At 43.9% G+C, this 26,625-nt stretch overlaps 1 protein-coding gene across 10 annotated transcripts in view; it reads right to left on the bottom strand.

The window, feature by feature from the left end:
* Positions 1–26,625, bottom strand: part of WNK1 (WNK lysine deficient protein kinase 1) — a 1,135,119-nt gene that overhangs the window by 456,709 nt on the left and 651,785 nt on the right. For all 10 annotated transcript variants that reach the window (XM_085652258.1, XM_085652261.1, XM_085652257.1 and 7 more), the window contains one exon: positions 15,979–16,056. In XM_085652258.1, coding sequence (XP_085508384.1) covers positions 15,979–16,056 — 78 coding nt within the window. The remainder of the gene's footprint in view (positions 1–15,978; positions 16,057–26,625) is intronic.

Consider the following 26,625-nt stretch of genomic DNA (forward strand, 5'->3'; position numbering starts at 1 on the left):
AGGGGTAAAAACTTCCAAATAATTGAAATCTATGATTCAAACTCTTCCTCGATAACCATAAATGGAGGCGATGTTTTTCCAGTAATGAGCCACTGTGGCCAGGTAATGCTTTAGGCAACCTCAAGGGAAAATGGCTTAACTGCTATGTCTAACTTATTACAAGAGAAGAAACCTATGAAAGATCCAGTAAAAGCTTAAGAAGGGGTGACAACTCCCAAATAATGGCAATCTCCATTTCAATCCCAAAGGAAAAGGGCTTAACTGCTATGTCTTTCCCAATACAGGCGAAGGAACCAGAGAATGTTCCAGTAAAACCACTAAGAATGGGTGACCACGCCCAAATAATTTAAATCTCTGAATCAAACTATTCTTTGATCATCATATTGGAGGTAAGGCAAGGAACGTGTACCAGCCCAAAAGAGTGAAGTCTAATAATTAAAACAAATAAGGCATATGAAATTTTAGAGAATAAAAAAGAAACAAGTAAGGAAAATCAAATTTCTAAAATGTTTACAAGAAGCAGTAATTTGTCAAGCAGGTAGACCAACAAGATCATATACCTGTCGCCTAGGAATGTGCCACCAAAGAGGTTGTGCCTCTCGTCACACCCTTTACCATCAGGGATAATTCAGTGGCGTTTTGGAGACCAAAAGATATCCCTAAAAAGTCCTCCTAAAAAGGATAAATGTATCTTGAATCGGTAAACTATGTCTTTTTATTGGCCTCCTTCTGAAGCAAAGAAATTTGGATGCACCATATGTGAGGACTACTATCTCTAATTACAGTCCAGCCCAGCCCAATTGTCCAAATCCTCCAATGCCTTACAGATCTTTCCCCCAGTTTTAAGGAGCACTGGTTTCTGAATCATCATAACATTTTCAAATGGTTTGTTATTTATGAACTTAAGACTTATTTATTCAAGTGATCTTGACTAGGTCAAAATTTCCTCCAAACTCATAAATGGTCAGTTCATAATGAGACAACGGTGTTCCTTTGCTTGAAAAAGCAAAGTAGGGTAACACATTTTAAAGTATAGGGAAGCCTTTTATAAGCTGGGTATTGATATAGCCTTAAATTCTTATGGATAGAGACACACACACAGTAAATTAATTTGATCAAATTCCATTTGTGAGCTATGTTCTACCCACTCACATTAACTTTCAAGTGGAAAATGCTGTCCATCAGCAAAATGGCCTAAGAAAGGTGTATAAAAAGCCTTTGATGTCAGTCCATGTAGATGATGGGGCTAAGGCCTCTTCGTCTTGGCTATCTGAGATTTTAAAAATCTGTGTGATGTTAGAAAAGACAGTTGGTTTTTATGTAGGTGGAACATACCTGGCCTGAAAAATAGGTTTGTATATCTCAATTACATATCCCTCTTTGATTGATTTAGTGTTGATTTTTTGTAGGAAACATGATTATGTGAAGATTTTGAAATAAATAATTTTAAGTTATTCTCCACTCCAGCAGTTCCCTCTTTCTAGGCACATGCCAAAGGGGCTCATGTACTCTACTGAACTCGTAGATAGGACGGCAGTCCACTAGAGTTGTGTTCACTCTAAATTTTGCTTTGATGATTTATTGTTCTGTTATAGACATACAGGATGGGCTTCTGGAATACCTTATTTGTAATGTTTATTTTTCCTCCACTTGTTATTTTAATATTGGTCTGCTAGACCTTCAGAAAGCCATCCTAAGTGCAGAGAACATTTCCAAATGCCATCTTATTAACTGTAAGGGATTTTAACACCAAACTTTCCTCCTCCTTTCATAAGTGTAGCTTCTCCAAGCTTGACAAGTTAAGAGAACTTGCAGATCCTGTACTTCTAAACAAAAGGGAAGAGAGCTCTACTATTATTAGAATTAAAATTTAGTAGATTTAATGACTGTCTGAAAATTTCTCAAGGCAGCGTGGAAACCTTAAATCCTGCTGGACTATCCCTTTATATGTTATCTGGATCCTAAATCAATGTCCACTATTATATTAAGTAACAACCTACAGAACAATCTGAGTCTGTTAATAACTGTTAAATGTTAAAGGAGAGGCAGAACACAGTCTCTACACAAATTTCGGAGCTGCCACATTTTCTCGAAAATTGAATGGACGTGGAAAATCCACCACATTAAATGAATACGAATCAGAATTTTACACAGGAAAAGAGATCATCTAATTATAATTTTTTTTGGGGGGACGCTACGTGGCGCACGAGCGGAATGGCCGTCCTTGAGTGAGGCTTCCGCCGTCCGGCGTGATTATCCTTCATTAATCCTGTGAAACGGGGCTAAAGTGCAGCGTAAAAGAATCGCATCTGCCGCTGACATCCCCTGGATTCATCGGACACACTGAGCGGCAGGGCTTGCTCCGCGACTGATCTCCCGAGGGCTTGGAACGGCTCCTATGCGGGAGCCCGAAGAGAGGTGCCGGGGTCCTACGGCGCCGGCAGCTGCGGGAGGGCAGCGGCTTCCCTCGTGGTGTCGAGGCCTCATACGGGGCTGTACGGAGGTGCCGCTGTCTGGCTGAGCACAGCCAGCTACACGGAGAGCAAAATACCGGGCAGTTTAAAAGGACACAATTCAAGCAGCGGAACGGTTGGGCGGGCGGCATTTGAGCGCGAGCGAGGTGGGGCGCACCGCACGAGTGGCGGATCGGCCATAGGCAGCGGCGCCATTGCTCGGCTCCTCCAGGCCAGTAATATTTGATGCCATAATAAACATTGCTCCTGATAACTGGTGTAATTATCCTTCACTACTCCTTTGAAACGGGGCCAATCTGAAGCATGAAAGAATCACATCTGCCGCTGACATCCTCTGGCTTCACCGGACACACTGTGAACGGCAAGGTTTGCTTTGAAATTAATCTCCCGAGGGCTTGGAACGGCTCTCGTGCGTGGGCCCAGAAAGAGGTGTCTGGGACCTGTGGCGCCAGCAACTACGCCGAGGCTTCCTTCGTGGTGTCCGGGCCTCATACGGAGTTGTACTGCGGTGCCGCTGTCCGGGTGAGTACAGCCAGCAAAGCGGAAGGCACAATACCGGACAGTGTGAATGGGCATAATTCAGACAGCAGTACTGATGGAAGTGCGGACAGCTTGACTGCAAGCATTTGAGCGCGATCATGAGGGGGCGCGCCGCACGGGTGGTGGCTCGGTCATACGCGGCGGCACCATTGCTCGACACTCCCAGGCCAGCAATATTAGATGCCACAATAAATATTGCACGACACTCGGAGGCTGTACTGACTCACTGACTGGGGCAGGTCCTCATCGTGCCTCACTGTGGAGAGTCTGGGAACGCAGATTTTGATGGAGGTTGCTGCAGACGGTGTCACCCTGTCGTGACAGCGTTAGAAGCTCAACTGAAAAGCCACTAACCTGACCAGAAGACAGCAGGGACGATGTTCGAAGAAGGTTCCTTCCTCCCGAAGGCGCGTTGTTCCCCAGAGAGGAGTCAACTACTCTGGGGAGAGACGCCCCACCGGGGGAGAAGGGAGTGAGGAGAAACGGCTTCGGGTTCCGCCGGCGTATCGGGGAAGGACGGCACCAACTGTAATGGAACACAGGCAGGCGTTATGGAGATGGAACGTCACCTTCCCCGAAATGTCCACTACCCTCTCTCATAAGGATATTAGTTTGTTCCCACCCTTCTTACCTGAAGGCGCGGAGGAAAAGAGTCGGAACCCCCTTCTAATCACAAAGGAAACAAAGGAATGGGATTTTCAGGTGCAGGAATTGCCTGGTACTGGAGTTGTCCTGAGGGGAATGTATCCCAATACAGACGTCTTTTCTTCTCTTACGCTGTTCACTGCACAACGTGAATATACTGCGTCCAATGGCCTTAGGTGAGTCTACGCTGTTCACTGCACAGCGTGAATGTACTGCTCCCACTGACGTAAGGTGAGTCTTCACACTGAGAAGAGTTGAGGGGGGGGGGGCTGCACGGACGCGTTAACAAGCACGCGTTACCAGGGCCTAAGTACCTATCAAATACGGGCACTCCCAGTTCCCTCAGGGAGAAACACGAAAGTTGAACCAAGGGCCTCGCGCTCACGAGGAGCCCTACCTGATCCTTCGGTGATGAAGTCTTCACTGTCTCGACAAGGCGCCCGACCTCCGGCGGGGAAGCACCATCCGCCTGGCACAAACACGTAATGCTGATAGTCTCGGATGGGAAGCCTGAAGTAATGAAACTCTGGAACGAGGGATCCACGCAAGACCTCCGGCGGGGAAGCACCGTCCGCCTGGCGTTTCGAAACAGAAAAGGATTGTCAAGCCCCGCTTCGTGGAATGGGTGGGGCTTTATAGCCGCCCAATCAGCAATCGCGCAGTTTCTGGCGCCGTGAGCGAGAGAAACGGGGTGTTCTGGGAAACGTAGTCTTGTAGCCGGGTTTCAGAAAGCCGTGATTCATACAGGTCATGACAGTACCCCCTCTTGAGGACCGTCGTCTCAGCGGTTGTCCAGGTTTTCCTGGATGTGTGGCATGAAAGTGCTTGAGTAATCTGGGGCAGTTTAAGTTTGCTAAGGGTTCCCATGTTCGGTCCTCCACCCCGTACCCTTTCCAGTCCACCAGATATTGTACCATACCCCTCACTATGCGGGAGTCTAGGAGTTCTCGGACTTCATACTCCTCTTGTACGTCTATTTCCACAGGTGGAGGGAGTGCTGGCAGTCTCATATCCTTGGGACAGGGTTTAAGTAGGGAAACATGGAACACCAGGTGGATGTTCCAGGACTGGGGAAGAGTCAGCCGTATGGCTACAGGATTCACTATACTTTCAATGCTATAGGGGCCTATGTATTTTGGGCCCAGTTTACCCACTCCTTTTAGTCGCAAGTATTTTGTAGCCAACCACACCCGGTCTCCTACCTGGTAACTAGGTTCCTGACTTCTTTTTTTATCAGCGTAGTGTTTATGTGTGATTTGTGCGTTCTGTAGCTGGTTTCTTGCTTCTTTAAGCACTATTCGGAGATGATCGTGGTGTTCTTTTATAGTGGGGTGCTTGGACTCTGCGGGCCATTCAAATAGGAAGCATGTTAGGATGAAACCCATATAGACAAAAAAATGGGGAACAACCCAGAGTGATATGGTCAACGTTATTGTATGAGAATTCAGCTATCCAGAGTAATGGGAACCAGTCCATGGTGTCCTGGAGCGAAAAGCAGCGTAGGTATTGTTCATGAGTTGGTTAAGACGTTCCGTCTTCCCGTCGGTTTGGGGATGATAACTGGTTGACAGTCTAGCGTCCACTCCCATGGTTGTGCATAATGCTTTCCAAAATCGAGAAGTAAACTGGGAGCCTCTGTCGGTGATAAGAACCCTGGGTAGTCCATGGGCCTTCACCACGTGTTGGAGGAAGGCCACAGCCAGTTCCGCCGAAGTAGGTAATCTCTTCAAAGGGATGAAATGTCCCATCTTGGTGAGATGATCAACTACCACCAAGATGGTGGTGAAGTCGTCACAAGGGGGCATTTCTACAATGAAGTCCATTGATACTGTGTGCCACGGGAGTGCGGGTATAGGAATGGGACGAAGCAGTCCCGTAGGTCTCGCGTGGCTGGTTTTGCTCTGGGCGCAAACTGAGCAGTTTCGGATGTACTCCTTGGTGTCGTTCTTCATCGTGGGCCACCAAAAGGAACGTTCTAAGTAGGCGATGGTTTTGTTTTCTCCTAGGTGTCCACCTAAGGTTGTGTCATGAGCCCAAGAGATGGCCTGTTTCTGATGGGTCTTGTCTGGAAGGTATAACGTTTGGTTGTGATAGAGAAATCCTTTCTCATAGGTACGAGTCTCAGGATTGTCGTCTAGCCACCGTTGCTGGTAGACATGTTTGAGTGTGTCTTGTAGGTTTTCCAAAAAGGATTCCGAAAAGGCTGTTGCTAGAGTTTCGGTTTGAAAGGCTTCAACCGGGAGAATGGGTGGCCCTTCTGTAGTTCCTTCAGGCGTGTCTTCTGTTGGGAAGGGAATGCGTGACAGGGCATCAGCCTTTCCATTTCGAGTTCCGGGTCTGTATCTAATAATAAAGTCATAATCGGAGAAGAATAAGGACCATCGGAGTTGTCTGGGAGTGAGGGCCTTGGCAGACTTTAGGAATAGTAGGTTTCGATGAGCTGTGTAGATCTCTACGGTATGACTGGCCCCCTGGAGGTAGTGTCGCCATTCTTCACAGGCTCTTTTAATGGCGAGGAGTTCCTTGTCCGTAATGGAGTAGTTTATTTCACATGGTGTAAGTTTTTTGGAGTAATACGCCACTGGATGTATTTGTCCCGTTTCTGGGTGTCTTTGGGAGAGGATACCTCCCAACGCGAATTGAGATGCATCGGTCTCTACGATATACGGCAGACTGGGATCGGGGTGTCGAAGTATGGGAGCTTGGGTGAACCGGTTCTTCAGCTCTTGAAACGCTCGTTCTGCGTCTGTACTCCATATGAAGGGGGTATTCTTTCGGAGTAGGCGTGTGATGGGGTGGATAATCCTCGAGAAATCTTTAATAAAGCGTCTATAATAATTGGCGAAGCCAAGGAAGCTTTGAATCGCTTTGGTATTACTAGGAGCCTTCCAGAGAGCGATGGCCTCCACTTTTCCCGTGTCCATCTGAAATCCTTGGGCATTGATGACGTACCCCAGGAACGCTATCTTGTTCACGTGAAAAAGACACTTTTCCAATTTGGCATACAAGGAATGTTGCCTGAGTCTGTCCAGTACCATCTTGACATGTTCCACATGTTCTTGTATGTTTTTGGAGTAGATGAGAATGTCATCGATATAGACTATGCAGATGGTTTCTAACAACCCCCGCAGCACTTAGTCCATGAAATATTGGAAGGCTGCGGGGGCGTTGCATAGCCCTAACGGCATAACCTAGTACTCGTATAGTCCAAAATGTGTCCGAAAGGCCGTCTTCCACTCATCCCCTGTTCGGACCCTAACCAGGTGGTATGCTCCTCGAAGATCCAATTTCGTAAAAATACGCGCTCCTTTTAATTGATCCAAGAGAACGGGTATGAGGGGCAGTGGATATCGGTTTTTGACCGTAATACTGTTGATTGCCCTATAATCGATGCAGGTTCTTAATTCGTCGCAGTCCTTCTTCGATATAAAAAAAAAGGGGGGAAGACGCGGGGGACGAGGAGTGCCGGATAAAACCGGAAGCAAGGTTTTCATCTAGGTAATTCTTCAGGTACCGAGTTTCTGGCTCGGTGAGGGCATACACCCTACTACAGGGTATGTTGGCTCCTGGTTGGAGGTCAATACGGCAATCGTACGACCGATGGGGGGGCAAACGCGTGGCTTTCTCTTTGTGAAAGACGTTTCGATACTCCTGGTATTCATCCGGTAGCTTGGTAATACAGCAGTAACTGGCGTCTTCATATCCTTCCGCCAACAACCCTGCTACTGGACTGTTCTCCCTCTCTGTGAGGTCAGATCCTGCCAGGCAGTGTTCTCGGCAATACTCCGAGGTAAGGGATATGGATCGTTCCGCCCAGCGGATCACGGGGTCATGCAGGGTGAGCCATGGCATTCCCAATATGAGGTGGAAGTGAGGAGCGTCAATGAGGTCAAACTGTAATGTTTCGTGGTGGTTCCTTCCCACCCTCATCTGGAGGGGAACGTTGTGATATCGGACAAGCCCTGAAGTAAGGGGTTTCCCATCCACCGCTTTTACAACCTCAGGGGCTTCCTTCCGTATATACTGAACTCCTATGGCGCGGGCATAATTTTGGTAGATGAAATTCCCCATGGCACCGCAATCCAGGAGGGCTGCCACCTCCACGGTAGTGGTGGGTCCAGTCCATAGGGTGATACATACATTCAGATGCGCTACAGACGGCTGGATGGTGTTGGCAAGAGAGGCCGAGACCTTTTCTATGTCTGGACTCAAGGTAGAGGTCTCCTTCTGTCTTGGGCCTTCTAGTTTTCCGTCGGTGGAAGAAGGGCTGCGGCTTGTTTAAGGGAAGGGTTTGGTCTGTCAGATGCGTTGGCTCTGGCCCGGCACTCACGGTTGAAATGCCCGCTCTTCCCGCAATATAAGCAGAGCTTTTGTTGCCGGCGTTTCTCTTTCTCTTCTAGCGTTAATGGCCCTCGAAGTCCCCCTAGTTGCATCGGCTCTGTCCCTTCGTTTGGTCTTGTTGGAAGGTCCGTTGAGGCTTTGGAACGTATCGGCGGAAAACGAACCTCGTTTCTTCCTTTCTCTCCTTTTCGTTCTTGTAAACGATGGTCTAACTGGACCGTTAGATCTATCAGTTCCTCACAGGTATTTGGCAACTGGACAACCTGAGATAGAACATCTTTTAATTCGCCCCTTAAGCCTTGGAAGAACAACGTTGTCCTTTTTTCTGGGGGCCAATCGGTCTCTACCACGAGGCGATTGAAGGATGCGATATAGGTGAGCAAGTCCTGTGATCCCGGTCGCAGGGTTAGGAGTTCTTTATCAAGCGACATCATATGTGATTTGCGGTCGAATAATTTTCTCATTTCCTTGCAAAGGTCTTGAAAATTATGGAGCACTGGATCGTTGCGTTCAATCAAAGGAATGGTCCAACTGGCGGCATTCCCTCCCATGTAAGACATCATAAAGGAGGTTTTCGCCTCGGCGTCCTGGAATACTGATGGTTTGCATAAAAAATGAAGCCTACTCTGGTTTAAGAAGATTTCGAATTTTTTCGGATCCCCGAAGAATCTCTCAGGAGGAGCAAGAGGGATGCTTTGTGTTTGTAGTACATGAACCGTTGGAACTGTACCATCATGGGTGGCTGTTGTGGAAGGCATTGCGAAAGGCCCAGGACCCTGTGCCCCATCCCCTATTGCTGGTGAAGTGGTAGTGAGTGTGGGGGGAGGGGGGCGAGGGGGGGGGGGGAGGGGGAAAGAGTCCAGTCGTTGATATACGACCCTTTCCCTTTCTCCTGTCGAGAGATGCATGCCACCTCCCTCCGCAGCGTCCCCAGTTCCTTTTTTAGTTCTTGATTTTCTAAGCGTGAGGTATGTACCTCTTGCTGGAGAGCCGAAAGGCGCCGAATGGAATTTTCGGCGATCTTTATATCCTAGATACAATTGTTATACACTTGCCCCACACCCCAAGAGCTCATAAATGGGCACATGTCCGCGGAAATCCGCATCTCACGAGGCACAAGATAGGGGTGCCCATTATCGCCCTTGCGATTGAGCCCTTAGCATGTAAACTACGGCAACATCATCAGGAACGTGCGCTACGCTGCAATCTACATCAAATATTAATATCGCTCTATGCAGATGATATGACGTTATATGTCAGGGATCCACTGTTACGGGAATTTATCGCGTTCAGGCACCTTTCTGGAGTCCACATTAATGGGGCAAAGTCACAGATTTCCCCCCCTTATGCCTGTGGTGACAAAATTCTCACTTGATTATCCTTTGGAATGGTGCAATACTGACCTACGCTATCTGGGGATCCAAATTGGAACTACCCACGATCCTTCGACTTAATTATGGCACGGCAATGGACCGCCTTGCGTGTAATATCACGCGGTGGATAGCATTACCGTTATCGATGGATGGGCGGACCTCTCTGATAAAAATGGTGATACTTCCGCAATTTTTATATCTATTTCTGAATATCCCATACCATCCCGGGCGGCATTTTTTCGCAACACTCTGAACTGAGTTACTGAGATTATTTTGGGGAGGTAAACAACCTCGATTGCAATGGACAGTATTCATGAGGCCCTACGCGCAAGGTGGGTTTGATATACCAGACTTTGAATTATACTTTGAATGTGCGCAGGCGCACAATGCTTATTTCTGGATTCACCCCCCACGCTACATGCCCAAAATTGCAGCAGAGCATTGGCTGGCAGACTCTCTCCCGCTCGATGGGATGATTCAAGAGCCCGCTCCTGCCAGAAACATGCCACTCACAACTCTCACCAGTACGGTGGCCGCATGGCACAAAATTGGTCATTCACCTTAACGCCGCCTTCCCATACTCGCCGTTATTACCTCTCTCCTACCATCCCAGATGCCGTTACTACAAGAAATGGGGTTTCGTAAACTATGTGCCGGACTGAATATTACTACATGGGGGATCTCTTCCTACATGGGAAGTTTTGTTCAGCTGAGCACTTCTTCCGACAGGCGACCCACACCCCGTTGGACACATTCCTATACCTACGGTTACGACAGGGAATGCAAGCCATTATCCCGGGTTTTCCCCAGGAGCTGGAGCCCCTAGCACCGTTACATCGCATGCTGAGTGCTGATGGCTCCGGGCATATGGTATCCACTCTATACCATAATATACATCTTCAACAGCTGGAGCCTACACACGCAACATTATTACACTGGTCCACTGACCTGGGCATTGACATAACACTTGAACAATGGAAATACTGTTGTCTACAAGTTGCACACATTTTCGCTAGCTGCAGATTACGTATCATCCATTTTAGATACATACAGCATATATACTGCACGCCCGCCAAGTTATATCGATTCAAATTGAGAGAGACAGATAATTGTGACAGATGTGGTAGCCCAGGGGCTGGGTTTATGCACCTGGCGTGGGAATTTCCGCAGATTTCGGAATACTGAGTGAAGGTATTTGAGGCACTGACACAAATGACATCCAATATCATTGAATGTAGTCCACTCTTGGCTTTGCTGGGGTATACGGAGCGGCTCCCCAAATCTTATCGCTGTTATGTCACACTTACACTTCTATTAGCAAAGTGGCGTGCAGATGGGGTAGGGGACGTGCCCCCAAATTTAAAGAATGGTTAGATGATCTGATATATGGTCAGGACCAGGGTGCCATCTATGCAGAAACATTGCCTATCAAGTCCCGACCGAGTACGAGGCGAGCTACAGATGCAAATGCGACTACCACTGGGAAGCAAGCTAAGGGGGGTTGAAACAGCTCCTAGGATGGGATAAAAGGTGAAGTTGCTATACCCCCCTCCGCAAGATGAGGTAATTCAGTTTTCGTATTTAGCCACCATTTTGTGTCTTCTGTCATTTTGTGTTGCCCTCACTCAGGCAGCACGGTGAACGAGGTGGTGTTTTCCCTCATCCTACTGCAACGTGTCAAATAACCTCCTGCCTCTGTTTATAGCTGGTGTCAGGGTCTGCCCGACTCCACTAATCCTCGTCTGGTTTGACTGATCCCAGTCTCGACTATCTGTTGGTTCGCACCATTCTTTCCTGACTATCTTATTCTCTGGCCTTCGCTATTCTTTACTCGTATTCTCTTATTTCACAACTGTCCTGCAGGGCATACAAATGTGTCCTGTCACCTGCAAGTCGACTTATAAACACTACCACTGATTAACTTGTGGGGAAGGGTGACAAAAACAGTTGGAAGTGAGGCTTATTTGAGTTACTTAATATCTTGTTTTCACAGTCTTCTCATTGGTCAACCCTGTATGCATTGGGTGTGTTCTTTGTGAATATGTGTGTTATAAAAGATTGTGCGCCACGAAGTAAAGTGGCAGTCTCCTAAGAACATACCGAGTGTACTTCTGGGACAACTGTACTTAGCTGCAGCTAATAAACCGAACCTTTTACGCCCAACGAAGTGTCCCGTGTCTCTGTTCAACAAAGCAGGTGAACTCAGGAGATTAAGGCGTACCCTGCGCCACCAGACCCATAAGGTCTAGGTTCTTCAAAGGCTGGACGTATCCGCAGGATTGTGTGATGTGGGGCATCTGTGGGGGATGGGGATAGTGGCATTGTGTTGGATTTTTCCCCCCTGAACGATACTAATTCGGTTACTTCCGCGGACCACATGACCGTACATGAGAGGTGAACGTAACACTGGACTATATAAACGAAAGCTGACCGTCGACGCAATAATATTTTAAGTACGATATGTGTGGTGCGCAAAATTTATAAATAATGTTTATTATTCCTTTATGTACAAACTGCAAATGTGCTGCATAAAATGTATGCTGTTTCTTTTATTCATGACAAAAATCTAATAAAAACATTTAAAAAAAATATATTTATAATTTTTGAATTTGCAAACCAGGCAATGAAATAAAAGCAAATAAAACAGAATGTAGGAAATCTGATCAGCAGAAGTAAGTTGGTTGTATTTAACAAAAAGAGTTAGTCATTAAGGACATTTTTAGATCAGAAAAAGAGAATGAAGTCTTTTATCAGGCAGCCCAGACAGAGAATGCATGCATAGATAAACAGAGTGAGTATATCGTAGAAAGGGAGCTTGCACTAGATGATATGAAAAACAAAAGGGTCAAAATAAGGGAGGAGACGGTCTAAATGTCTACAAATCATGCACCAGCACGAACATCGTTGAATCAAACTTTGAAGGAAAGACTCCCCATTGGCACCCCATAGAGGCATCCTATGCCCACAGCACATCTCAATCAGGGCCTGAAGAAATAGGATCACATCACCCTCATCTTGACAGAACCCTAGTGGCTCCCCCTGCCGGCCTATACAATCTTGTGGTTAAGAGCATGGTGGGGTCAGATCATTGGGCTTTATTCTTAGAGGAAACCTGCTACCCAAACCCATTTTTGGCTGAAGCCATCTCCTGCCTTCAGGAGGAAAAGGCACCTGGGCTTATATTATTTATTTTTAGATGCAGAGAAGGCATTTGATCTGGTGAAATGAAAATTTATATGGGAATGTTTCAGGAGAATAAAAATACCCAACCAGTTCATCGGGTCTATCTTACAACCATACTGTGGAGCAAACAGATAAAAATTTTATGTTACAATGGGAAAGGCAATGCAAATTAGCTGTGGGACAAGGCAGTGGTGCCTCCTTTACCGTTTGCTCTATAGATGGAACCTTTTGAGTTAAAAATCTGCTCAAAAGAGAATAAACAGCGCTCTCTCCGAGGAGACTGTACAATTAAAATCACAATATGGATTAACAAACAGGATTTTCAAACAATTTACTGGCATAACCACCAGATTTACCTGCTCAAATAAACACAGTAGGATAAGCCATACAAAGTGATGCCAAACAAATCTTTGCAGAGGGTGGTCTAACATATTTAGACACATCTTTAGAATATCTTTAAAAGGCTAATAAAACCAAACTGAAATCAAAGAATGGCTAACAATCTTTTAGAAGCTATGGTAAGACAAGATGAGATGAAAGGATACATTTTTAAATATGGGCACCCAGAGTATTTAAAAAAAACATTCTAAAATGATCCAAATTTATATCAAAATCTTCAGAAAAATTGTAACATGTGTATAATTCCCTAAACTTCACGATTAAGCTGGTATTAATGAATTGGGACTTCTGATTAATGAGACTGAATTCAAGGTTATATCGCACATAAGCGAACAATAACATTTGCCTCTTAGAGGTATGATTTTTTTTTTTTTTTTTAAGTACCTACAATTTCAGAACTGGTGAGGATCAAATAATCATGAGTTTTGTGGCATATGCTCACCATGGGGCTTGACGAATTTATGCAAAAAAGAGAACACTTCTCCAGAATGTTAGATTTTTTAATGAGAAAGATTCATTTAAATAGTTGAAAAATGGTCTGAAAGCCGGATAGAAGAGTCATGTGTTCAGTACATTGCTCATTGTAGTTTTCCCTATGTTAGCCTAACTGTGCATGACACAGGCCGCAGTAGTTTTGCACATGTTACTATATAAACACGTTTGCTTCTATGCCACATCATATTTACACACAGAACCTGCAGTTGTTTTCTTGTTCTGTTCTTTCCTTGGATTTAGTCTGACAACAGACAAGGTCAAACAACAATGTCCCTTGTTATTTTGTTCTGGTCAGGCACTTGCACCTAGACACAACCCAGAAGTGCAGCTGTTGTTTATGAACATGTAAACCATGCAATATAGGCATGCATAAATAGCAATGTAACCGAGAGAGAGAGAGAGACCGATATTTTCAGAGAGATCACGACTGTATTGGAGACGTAGAACGTCTATCTGTGTATGCTACAGTATGGGGTCCGCTACCAAGCCCAGAGATCTTCCCTGTATAATCAGTTTGCTTCTGTAGAAGGGGAGGGGGTTAGACTATTCTGTCCCATTATATGACAGGGATTTTCATAATATACAGTTTATTGACAAAACTAGTTTTTTTTACGTAGTTTTTGGATTGTGGCACGTATACACTGCATTCCTTCCTGTCTCTGTCATTTTATTGTGGTTGAGTATGAGTGTGAGAGTGAAAGGGGGTGTCCTGTCACAGTGATCCATGAGAGTGTTGAGACTATTGTGTTCTGGGGAGTCAATTCACTGTTCCCTCTGGATAGGAGTAAGAGGGCAAGTGAGACACTATAGCTAGTCGGACTCTGGCTCATATTACTGAGATAGTATGGTGACTGAGTCCCTATCTAGTAATGTTCTATGGTCCCAAGCGTAGTTCTGTTCCTGAACAGAATCCCTGCAACTGAAGAAGCAATATATCAAGGATGCAAGAAAATAAACAGTTTAATCAGAGGATAAAATACCAGGCTATTTCCAATTTTGTCTTTTTTTAGGCAAGAATTCAGCCCTGGTACCCAAGATCCAACACAAAATGACTGCGCTACTATGACAGTGGGATTTGGGAACACAAAGCTACAGAAAGTTTGGTACAGGGTTCAGAAGCAATTATTTAGGCTAATTAAGACCAAGTTAGAGTTTGTGACTAAAACTGCATTATTAGGCTGACAATGGAATTATAAAGAAAAGTGAAATAAAACAGATAATACCAGATAGGCTTAGCTACTGATAGAAAACGTAAAGGATAGTAAACAAGTAGTAATAGCGGAAGGGAATTCAGTTGGAATTGGTGAGCCGGGAAAACGTTTATTATAAGCATGCAGGTATCTTGGAGAATAAACAAACTTTTGGGGGCCTTTGTTGCAGAGTATCCTTAAATGTGATAAGCAGGAGAAAGTGGTTTTGATCTAGAAGGGTACAAACTCATAACACCACATTGTTTAGCATGCGTAGTTATCACCAGGTTAATCACTGTGACAAAGAAAGCTAAATGACACATATCGGGGAGTGGAATTTCTCAAAGAATTTGTTTTTACTATTGTTTTGAAATGCAGACATTTCTATTTCCAAAATTGTATTATCCCTTGACACCAATTTAAAAAAACTGAAGGTTGAGGGAAAGAAAGAAAATAAAAGAGTAAAATATATAACAGCCTCCTCCTTTAGAAAAAAACTACTGGATCAGAGGATTAGCCCTTTGGTAATAGAGTTTCAAAGTACGCATTGCTTCAGGAACAGACTTAAGTGACGATTTGTATTTAGAGGCCAAGATAAATCAATAGAACAAATGGAGTATATTCTGAATACAATCATGAGGGAGCTTGAAATTTCCAAAAATGTTTTGTCTGAGTTTCTTTTTAACTAGTCCAAAAGTTTTTACATGCCAGCAAATTAAAAAAGCATACTGTAGCATCAAATCTTTCAATTGACATACATAAAGGTAATGAAGTCCTTGTTTTAAATTATCAGTGTGAATGCCTTTCTTTACAAATTACTTATTTCATTAATGTAGGAAATGTAGTAGTGAGAGGCTGTTACTGTAAACTAAGCACTATTAAATATCCATACATAAAAATACTGTATATTGCATGTCTGCAACAATTATGATAGGACTTAAGTAAAGAACATGCATGTGTCTAAAACAACCTAAATGTAGAACACTGTGTTGCATTTTAAAAACAAAACGTGAGTGAATCTGATTTAATGACAGAATGGAAGCAACACAGTAACTCGTGTTTTCTTTAGTGGATTCCTACCACAGTTCATGGTTCTAGTTATTACAGAGCAAATTAAGAAAAAATTAAATCTATCCAACCATGAATCAAGTCCACCGAGTGAGCACGATAACTTGATTGGTTCAGTACTAAATTTTACATATTGAAATCACCTCTAGTATCAAGAACAGCAGCGAAAATAGTGAGACCGGCAAATATGTATTCATTAAAGAACCTGTTAAGATACATTTTAGTTTACCTGCAGCTTAAGGGATAGCTTAAGAGAGGCTGAAAACCAACCTGCTGTGAGTGCTGCGATGGTTGAGTTGTAACACCCAAAGTTACACCACTGGGCACAGAATTGCCTGGCTCCTGGGTCTACCAGAAATAAAAGACAAAAACAGAGTAAAAACATGCTAACAGCCAGGAACTATGCGGCAGACTCTTTCCCAGAATCAGTTACAAGAATTTCAATCTTATTCTCATGACAGTACAGTACAGTGACATGTAATGGTATCTTCAGATTCGGTATCACATGCTTAGAATATAGCCCAAACCAAAAAATAATTTATTAACACTTTGTTAAAATGTTTCTAGTCTTTCAAAATCATTAAGGGTAGCTGTTGTGTTTAGGCCATATGGCAGTCTTGGCTTAATACCTTCTCTTCTATGCTGCTTTTCCTTTTTTTTCTCCCACTCGACCTCGTGTTTCCTTGTGACAAGGTAAGAGAATTTTGCAGCACAATATTTCAAAATAGGAGAAAATAGTGGTATCTGATTCTTGGCAGATTATCAGGACAGAAAATTTACTTTTTTGCTACAGCAACGTATTGTTTATGGTTGCCCTGGTTTGGAAAGCAAAAGGAGGTGGGAAAAGATTGAACCTTTGGATAAACATTTTTAAAGAAAAGAATGACGGACATTTACCTTATGGTAAGATGCCAAATAAAATGATTAAAGAAGCATTTTAACTGATTGTCAAGTGATTGCTTAACAGTTTCCAGTGAAATTAGTACTACCCAATATTGTAGCAGTCGCACTATTACATTCTTGAGAGGAAGTAGGGGAACAAGGTTTCATATTTCTTTTTATATCATAATAGACTGTAATAACACCCATAGCTAACTGAAATAAAAACAATTCATTTGACTTCAGAACCAAATGCTACTATTTTTGCCTTGTCTAAAATGTCAAGACTGGTACATATTTTTGCATTAAACTGTGGTGGCAAAAACTGAAAGGTGGAATAAAACATTGCATGAAACTAACAAAGCAATTTCAGTAAAACAGAATGAGTGCCAAGATGGTTACTTTTCATTGGGAAAAGGACAAATGAACTAACAAGCAGTGTTATAATTCTTACTTTCAGAAGTTTTTGCACATCTCAAAAGAGGTCAGTCGTCAAAAGTCATAATTTAACTATCTGGCCTGGTACCTAACCACACCACATTAGGAAATGTAGATTAGCTGCCCTTACCTTTACTATTCTTGCAGGTAAAACACAAGTGCTCCCATTCCTATCTCTTTTTCAAAAGCACTACGCTAATTTTGCTATCTTCTGTGTTTCTGTTCACTGGAGTTGAAAAGAGGCAAATGAAGATGATACAGGCACATCCCGCAAGGAAAGTCAGGCAGAGTACTGAAAAGATGATTTTCTGGTAATAGACTATCGCTTTCATTGCTTTTACATAGTGTACTCAATCTAATTTTAAAAACGACACCTTGGGGGTGTGTGGCCAAGATAGCGACCCGAGCAGTCGTAAGCTCCCTTATCCAGCCAAATACTCTCGAAATCCCCCCATTGTGCCACCGCACGGGAAGGCGGAGACACCCTTGAGAGGGAACACTGGCGAGGAGAGCCCCCAGGTGACAGTATCTACAGTCCGGCAGTCCGCAGGTGGCAATGGCGTCCGGGCTGCGAATCCCGTAGGGCTGTGGTCCAGGTTAGGCAGACTGGACCCCTAGACGGCGGGGCGCTGAAAGTGTAGACGGCGGCACGCAGGCAGCGATGCGCGAGTACCAGCGGTGAAAGAGGCGGCCCGAAGCCATCGGGAGTGGCCTAAGGGGAGACGGCGAGCCTCGCCTGAGCAGTGGCAAGTAAGTGAGGGCGCGGCTTGCGGGCCTGGGCTGGCATGCCTCCAACACCTGAGAAAGAAGCGGGGCGGAAACCGCACTGAGGGCCCCCACCTGCGTGGATCATAAGGAGAGGCGATCACTGGCGGCGGGGGGCGGGGGGGGGGCTGGGGGAGGGGCGAGAGGGAGGGCGCTGGCATCAGCAACACCACCGTATCAGTCCCCAACCCCCAAGCACCGTGGGCAGAGAACAATACGGCCACAAATCGCGGTGAGTGAGCATCGGCGGACCGAGAAGCGGTTCCGAAGTAGTCGGGAACGGCGCAGGGGGGAGGCGGCGAGCTTCGTCTGGGCAAGGGCGGAAATCGAGGGCGCGGTCTACGGGCCTAGTTTGCCGCGTATTACCCTCCGAGGCAAGACACGGGGAGACAACAGAGCTGAGGGCCCCCACCCATATGGCGCAGACAGAGGCGGTCGGCTTCGGGGGGGGGGGGGGGGGGGCCTGCTGTCACTGACCAATACTCGCTACATCAGGCCCCTGCACCCAGGCCACGTGGGCGGCGAACATCAAGGCCCGCACCACGGGGAGCACCAGGCGTCACCAGCAGCCCGCGAGCCTCTCCTTGACACAGTCACAGCCGGGGAGCCAGTAAGTCCGGTAGCGGCGCTGTGAGGCTCAAGGGAGCACCAGAGACCAACGGGCACACGCGAGCTACGGCCTACGCACCCCGCCTGACAACGCCAAGAAAGGAGCCAGGACAGAGTAGGGAGGGGGCGGCGAAGCCCCTGCTCAATGTAGGCAGCAGCAGATCCGGGGGTCGGCCAGACCACTAAAGAGTGTCACCGGTATAGGCTATGGACACATGAAATGGTTGGGGGGCCCTCCACTCGGGCAGCCTGAGACTGCTGCCCATGCAGGGTTACCCTAAGAGCCACTAAGGACTGTGGGCCACAGCTGACACACGGGAAAGGACCTTGGTGGCAAAGGGTGCGACAGGGCCCGGGGTTTGCCAGCGGGTGGTCTCCGTAATCCAAGGGCGAGGCCTGCTGGTACCACCAGGCAATACTACACAATAGGGCAACCCATTAAACCCCAAGGAATTGGGTATAACGTGTAAACACAAAAATAATCCTTGAGGATTTTTTAAAGCTATTAATTATTTAAACAGTCACCGTGGTGAACTTGATTTATCAAAAAACTCAGATATGTACAACAAAATACAAAAAAGACATAGTTTATTCTTTTGTATTATTTTTTTATCTGAAATTAATCTTTTCTAAAGCATATCTTTGATTTCATGCACAAGCGTGCGCAATCTACAAAACAAATTTGAACAATGGCAACACCAACTACTGTCTAAATGAAGAGCCTCAGCAGTAGTTATTGACACTTTTCTTCTGAGATATGTACCATCCACAGTTGGTCATATAACACAAACCATTTGTTTAGATAATGATGTGTATAAACATTCAATGGCTTTTCCTTATATCAAAACAGTGTCAGAGCGTCGACGTTTCGGTCTCCTTATCCACCAGATAATTCCTCGAGACCATCATCAGGACAAAAGTTGCACCATGTATCTAATGTAGAAGTACATACATATAAATAACAAATAACACACATTTATATTCCATAAAAAACATATGAATCACGATTATTATAATTGTACAAGTCCGAGTTCAACTTATAGTATTGTCACTACAGTGAAGGAAGACAGGTCAATAGGTGTGTACCAATTCCACCACCCCAAAAGTGTAAAAGTACCCAGTCCCCAAACTAAATGGCCACCAATGGAACACGTGAACCACAATGTGCAAAAGACATGCAACACAACCAAGAGTGCCACTAATTTACCAACACAAAAAACACCTTAACGTGTATCTAACACTGTTATAGGGAAACACTTACTTCCTTATTCTAACTCTAAGTTTCGTTCTCCTGTCTCATATTTCATAGAAACACTAAATATTAAAAGACAGCAATGAATACAAACGAGGAACCTCCAAACACCATCACCTAAATCACAAACCACAGAGACAATTAAGAAGCAGCCGTTTTTTACTTACTAAGGAGCAGCCGCTTACAACGGTGTTTATATACTCTGAAACCAAATGAAGCAAAACATCAAGTTGTTACAGCCGTCAAGTAATGCAAGCCATCTATCAAAGCTCACTACGAGTTATATTTAACAGGAATGGCACTTACTTCGTTACACACCAAGTCAACTTCTCCAGTTCAACTCGCCCACAGAAGTCCGAGCAACGAACTCGTGTGGAGGCGGGAGTTATTTATAAACTGGTCTCGTCAAAACCATAGCCAATGTATCGGCCATCTTGGAATGTAGTTCTACAATGGAAATATCGCAATGATTACCATATATTTACTATTTATTGCTGAACGCCATTAGCTTATAGGATCCAACATGAATCCAACATAACATCGTATACTTAGAAGATGTTAATCTTCTTGACTATAATGTGAGAACGCGCGCACCGCCTAATTCGGAATTAGAAAACAGAAAACAGCCAGAAAATCCTGATAGGATACCATTTGGCATATTATCAATGTGCACGGGTGTCATGCTAATAATTAAGTGAGACCCGGCATCTAGGTGAAACTCAAACTTTGAGACGAGGACCAAGCAGGTCGGCCATATTGAAATGTAGTTCTACATCGGTAAAATAGCCAAACCTCAGTGGTTATCCATTCTTTATATGTTAGTGATGCATGCCGATAACTCATAAGGTCCGTAGTTAAATAGAGAATATGCGAAAACGCACACACCTTCTAAATCAAGATACAGAATTGCAAATTAGAAAAGCCGGAATATTCCGGTAGTCTCCATAATGGCATTATAGCGATGTGCGAGAGTATCATGCCAAAAATCAAGTATCAGAACGACGTCCAAACAAATCAGCCATTTTGGAATGTAGTCATACCATGGTCCAAGACCCATGTCATAAACCGATATCGATATGTTGATGAATAATAACTAAACTAAACTCAAGGGGTCCATGGCTCAAAAGAGGTTAATCAATACATTGGGTAGCGCCGGCACAACATGATTCCGGAAGTATACATGTTATCAATGTGCACGAATGTCATACAACTATCATCTAGTCGATATAACAGGACATCTGAGAAATTAGCCAAAACTCAACCAAGAATGCCCCATATATATCGGCCCAAGAAGCAGTTTACAGATGGTGTGGTTGTACTATAAGCAGAATATAAAGGGATCACCATACAAGCTACTTGGCAGGCCAAATCGTTCAAAGTGTCGCCAAAGTTTGCCATTCAATGAAAGAATTTAATCCCATCTCAACCGTTTTAGCAGACCAAATCCACCTGTTTTCCTTCAGAGTAAGTAATCGGTCCACATTCTGTCTGCGTTTAGTGTTTTTTATTGACTCAAGTACAAACCATTTCATGTCTGAAGGGGTATGACATTTTTGCATATAGTGCTCCACCAGAGGTGCTGTGATAACCTTGCATCTAATGCGTGATTGGTGTTGAATTATGCGTTTTTTAATCTCTTGTGTTGTTTTTCCGATGTAAAAGAGAGCACAGGGGCATTCTATGCAATAAATCACGTTTTTTGTAAGACAATTAGTATGCTGGCGTAGTATCCATTCTTTGCCATTTAGGACACAGGATTTTACTACAGACGTTGTGGGACATGCTACACAGTGTCCACAGGGATAGTGACCAGTCAAGGGTGGTAATCCCCAAAGATTTGTCAGAGTCACTGGGACAGGTTCTTTATAAGCTTTCACAAGAGAGTCCCTCACGTTGCGAGCCCTCTTAAATGCAAACCGTGGTGTTATCAGCTGTGGTTCTAACTTCTGAACTAAGTGCCAATTCTTTGTTACTATCTTTTTGATTGTATTGGATTCTGTACCAAATGTTGTTACACAAGTAAGGGTTTCTGGTGTAGAGACCGGTACATCCTTAACCTGTAGAAGTGCCTCCCGATCGTAGTACCATGCCCTTTTCAGGGAGCGTTTAACCAATCTGTATGGGTACCCCCTCATCATCAATTTAGTCTGCAATACTTTTGCCTCTCTGAAATAGTCCTCCCGTCTGGTACAGTTTCGTTTAATTCTGAGAAACTGTCCAAACGGGAGGTTATCTCGTAGGTTACGGGAATGATGGCTGTTGTATTCAAGCAATGTATTTCTTGCAGTCGGTTTGGTAAATAGACTGGTGGATAACCTCCCGTCATCATTCCATATCCGTAGGTCTAAGAAATTAATGGCTTGATCATCATGTTCCAAAGTAAATTTAAGATGGTTATTTTGTTGATTCAGCCATATATGGAACTCATCTAGTCGGGCCACTGATCCCTCCCATACCAAAAATACATCATCAATATATCTGAGATATTTCTTTATCTCTTTTGCAAAAGGATTATTCTTGTAGATTACTTCTTCCTCAAAGGCGGCCACATATAGATTTGCTATATCGGGAGCAAAAATTGCTCCCATGGCGACTCCCTTGATTTGGCCATAGTAGTCGCCATTGAATAGGAAGTAGTTTTCTTCTAATGCAATTTTTGCACATTCTGTGATGAAGTCTGATGGTACTTGGTGGGGGCGACATCTTTGTTCTAATGTAGCGTTGATCACGTCCAGGGCCTCGCCCTGGGGTATGTTCGTGTACAAGCTTTCTATATCCATCGTAACGAGGATATTTTGATGTTTATTGAATGCTTGACCTTCAACTGCCACAATCACATGTGTACTATCTCTAGTATATGATTTTGTTAGGACTACAAAGGGCTTGATAAAAAAATCCACATATTCAGCCAGTGGTTGTAGAATGGATTGATAACCGGCCACAATTGGTCTTCCTGGGGGTTTTTTGTCATGTTTGTGAATTTTTGGTAGCGTATAAAACGCCGGTATGGAAAAATCACTTTTGTTGAGATAATCAAATTCTTTGGGACTCAGCCATAGATTATCTCGTCCATTCTTTGTGAGCTCAAGAATCTTTTTTCTCACTCTATCGGTGGGATCTTTTGACAGTTTAACATAATGGATCATATTACTTAGTTGACTGAGAACTTCAGAATCATAATCTGTTTTGTTTTGTATGATGATACTCCCCCCCCCCCCCCCCTTGTCAGCAGGTTTGATAATGATATCCTCCCTGTTGGCAAGGGTTTTCAGTGTCAGATGTTCCTCTTTGGTGAAATTGTATTTCACATAGTGTTTATTTTTGAACATTTGTTCAATCTCCAACAGGACCACATTTGCCTGATGCCCAAGGAATTGATTACTTTTGAAAATGTGGTCCTGTTGGAGATTGAACAAATGTTCAAAAATAAACACTATGTGAAATACAATTTCACCAAAGAGGAACATCTGACACTGAAAACCCTTGCCAACAGGGAGGATATCATTATCAAACCTGCTGACAAGGGGGGGGGGGGGGGGGGGGGGGGGAGTATCATCATACAAAACAAAACAGATTATGATTATGAAGTTCTCAGTCAACTATGTAATATGATCCATTATGTTAAACTGTCAAAAGATCCCACCGATGGAGTGAGAAAAAAGATTCTTGAGCTCACAAAGAATGGACGAGATAATCTATGGCTGAGTCCCAAATAATTTGATTATCTCCACAAAAGTGATTTTTCCATACCGGCGTTTTATACGCTACCAAAAATTCACAAACATGACAAAAAAAAAACAGGAAGACCGATTGTGGCCGGTTGTCAATCCATTCTACAACCACTGGCTGAATATGTGGATTTTTTTATTAAGCCCTTTGTAGTCCTAACAAAATCATATACTAGAGATAGTACACATGTGATTGTGGCAGTTGAAGGTCAAGCATTCAATAAACATCAAAATATCCTCGTTACGATGGATATAGAAAGCTTGTACACGAACATACCCCAGGGCGAGGCCCTGGACGTGATCAACGCTACATTAGAACAAAGGTGTCGCCCCCACCAAGTACCATCAGACTTCATCACAGAATGTGCAAAAATTGCATTAGAAGAAAACTACTTCCTATTCAATGGCGACTACTATGGCCAAATCAAGGGAGTCGCCATGGGAGCAATTTTTGCTCCCGATATAGCAAATCTATATGTGGCCGCCTTTGAGGAAGAAGTAATCTACAAGAATAATCCTTTTGCAAAGGAGAAAAAGAAATATCTCAGATATATTGATGATGTATTTTTGGTATGGGAGGGATCAGTGGCCCGACTAGATGAGTTCCATATATGGCTGAATCAACAAAATAACCATCTTAAATTTACTTTGGAACATGATGATCAAGCCATTAATTTCTTAGACCTACGGATATGGAATGATGACGGGAGGTTATCCACCAGTCTATTTACCAAACCGACTGCAAGAAATACATTGCTTGAATACAACAGCCATCATTCCCGTAACCTACGAGATAACCTCCCGTTTGGACAGTTTCTCAGAATTAAACGAAACTGTACCAGACGGGAGGACTATTTCAGAGAGGCAAAAGTATTGCAGACTAAATTGATGAGGGGGTACCCATACAGATTGGTTAAACGCTCCCTGAAAAGGGCATGGTACTACGATCGGGAGGCACTTCTACAGGTTAAGGATGTACCGGTCTCTACACCAGAAACCCTTACTTGTGTAACAACATTTGGTACAGAATCCAATACAATCAAAAAGATAGTAACAAAGAATTGGCACTTAGTTCAGAAGTTAGAACCACAGCTGATAACACCACGGTTTGCATTTAAGAGGGCTCGCAACCTGAGGGACTCTCTTGTGAAAGCTTATAAAGAACCTGTCCCAGTGACTCTGACAAATCTTTGGGGATTACCACCCTTGACTGGTCACTATCCCTGTGGACACTGTGTAGCATGTCCCACAACGTCTGTAGTAAAATCCTGTGTCCTAAATGGCAAAGAATGGATACTACGCCAGCATACTAATTGTCTTACAAAAAACGTGATTTATTGCATAGAATGCCCCTGTGCTCTCTTTTACATCGGAAAAACAACACAAGAGATTAAAAAACGCATAATTCAACACCAATCACGCATTAGATGCAAGGTTATCACAGCACCTCTGGTGGAGCACTATATGCAAAAATGTCATACCCCTTCAGACATGAAATGGTTTGTACTTGAGTCAATAAAAAACACTAAACGCAGACAGAATGTGGACCGATTACTTACTCTGAAGGAAAACAGGTGGATTTGGTCTGCTAAAACGGTTGAGATGGGATTAAATTCTTTCATTGAATGGCAAACTTTGGCGACACTTTGAACGATTTGGCCTGCCAAGTAGCTTGTATGGTGATCCCTTTATATTCTGCTTATAGTACAACCACACCATCTGTAAACTGCTTCTTGGGCCGATATATATGGGGCATTCTTGGTTGAGTTTTGGCTAATTTCTCAGATGTCCTGTTATATCGACTAGATGATAGTTGTATGACATTCGTGCACATTGATAACGTGTATACTTCCGGAATCATGTTGTGCCGGCGCTACCCAATGTATTGATTAACCTCTTTTGAGCCATGGACCCCTTGAGTTTAGTTTAGTTATTATTCATCAACATATCGATATCGGTTTATGACATGGGTCTTGGACCATGGTATGACTACATTCCAAAATGGCTGATTTGTTTGGACGTCGTTCTGATACTTGATTTTTGGCATGATACTCTCGCACATCGCTATAATGCCATTATGGAGACTACCGGAATATTCCGGCTTTTCTAATTTGCAATTCTGTATCTTGATTTAGAAGGTGTGTGCGTTTTCGCATATTCTCTATTTAACTACGGACCTTATGAGTTATCGGCATGCATCACTAACATATAAAGAATGGATAACCACTGAGGTTTGGCTATTTTACCGATGTAGAACTACATTTCAATATGGCCGACCTGCTTGGTCCTCGTCTCAAAGTTTGAGTTTCACCTAGATGCCGGGTCTCACTTAATTATTAGCATGACACCCGTGCACATTGATAATATGCCAAATGGTATCCTATCAGGATTTTCTGGCTGTTTTCTGTTTTCTAATTCCGAATTAGGCGGTGCGCGCGTTCTCACATTATAGTCAAGAAGATTAACATCTTCTAAGTATACGATGTTATGTTGGATTCATGTTGGATCCTATAAGCTAATGGCGTTCAGCAATAAATAGTAAATATATGGTAATCATTGCGATATTTCCATTGTAGAACTACATTCCAAGATGGCCGATACATTGGCTATGGTTTTGACGAGACCAGTTTATAAATAACTCCCGCCTCCACACGAGTTCGTTGCTCGGACTTCTGTGGGCGAGTTGAACTGGAGAAGTTGACTTGGTGTGTAACGAAGTAAGTGCCATTCCTGTTAAATATAACTCGTAGTGAGCTTTGATAGATGGCTTGCATTACTTGACGGCTGTAACAACTTGATGTTTTGCTTCATTTGGTTTCAGAGTATATAAACACCGTTGTAAGCGGCTGCTCCTTAGTAAGTAAAAAACGGCTGCTTCTTAATTGTCTCTGTGGTTTGTGATTTAGGTGATGGTGTTTGGAGGTTCCTCGTTTGTATTCATTGCTGTCTTTTAATATTTAGTGTTTCTATGAAATATGAGACAGGAGAACGAAACTTAGAGTTAGAATAAGGAAGTAAGTGTTTCCCTATAACAGTGTTAGATACACGTTAAGGTGTTTTTTGTGTTGGTAAATTAGTGGCACTCTTGGTTGTGTTGCATGTCTTTTGCACATTGTGGTTCACGTGTTCCATTGGTGGCCATTTAGTTTGGGGACTGGGTACTTTTACACTTTTGGGGTGGTGGAATTGGTACACACCTATTGACCTGTCTTCCTTCACTGTAGTGACAATACTATAAGTTGAACT

Source organism: Triturus cristatus, chromosome 4_1 (assembly GCF_964204655.1).
Source record: "Triturus cristatus chromosome 4_1, aTriCri1.1, whole genome shotgun sequence".
NCBI classification, from domain to species: domain Eukaryota; kingdom Metazoa; phylum Chordata; class Amphibia; order Caudata; family Salamandridae; genus Triturus; species Triturus cristatus.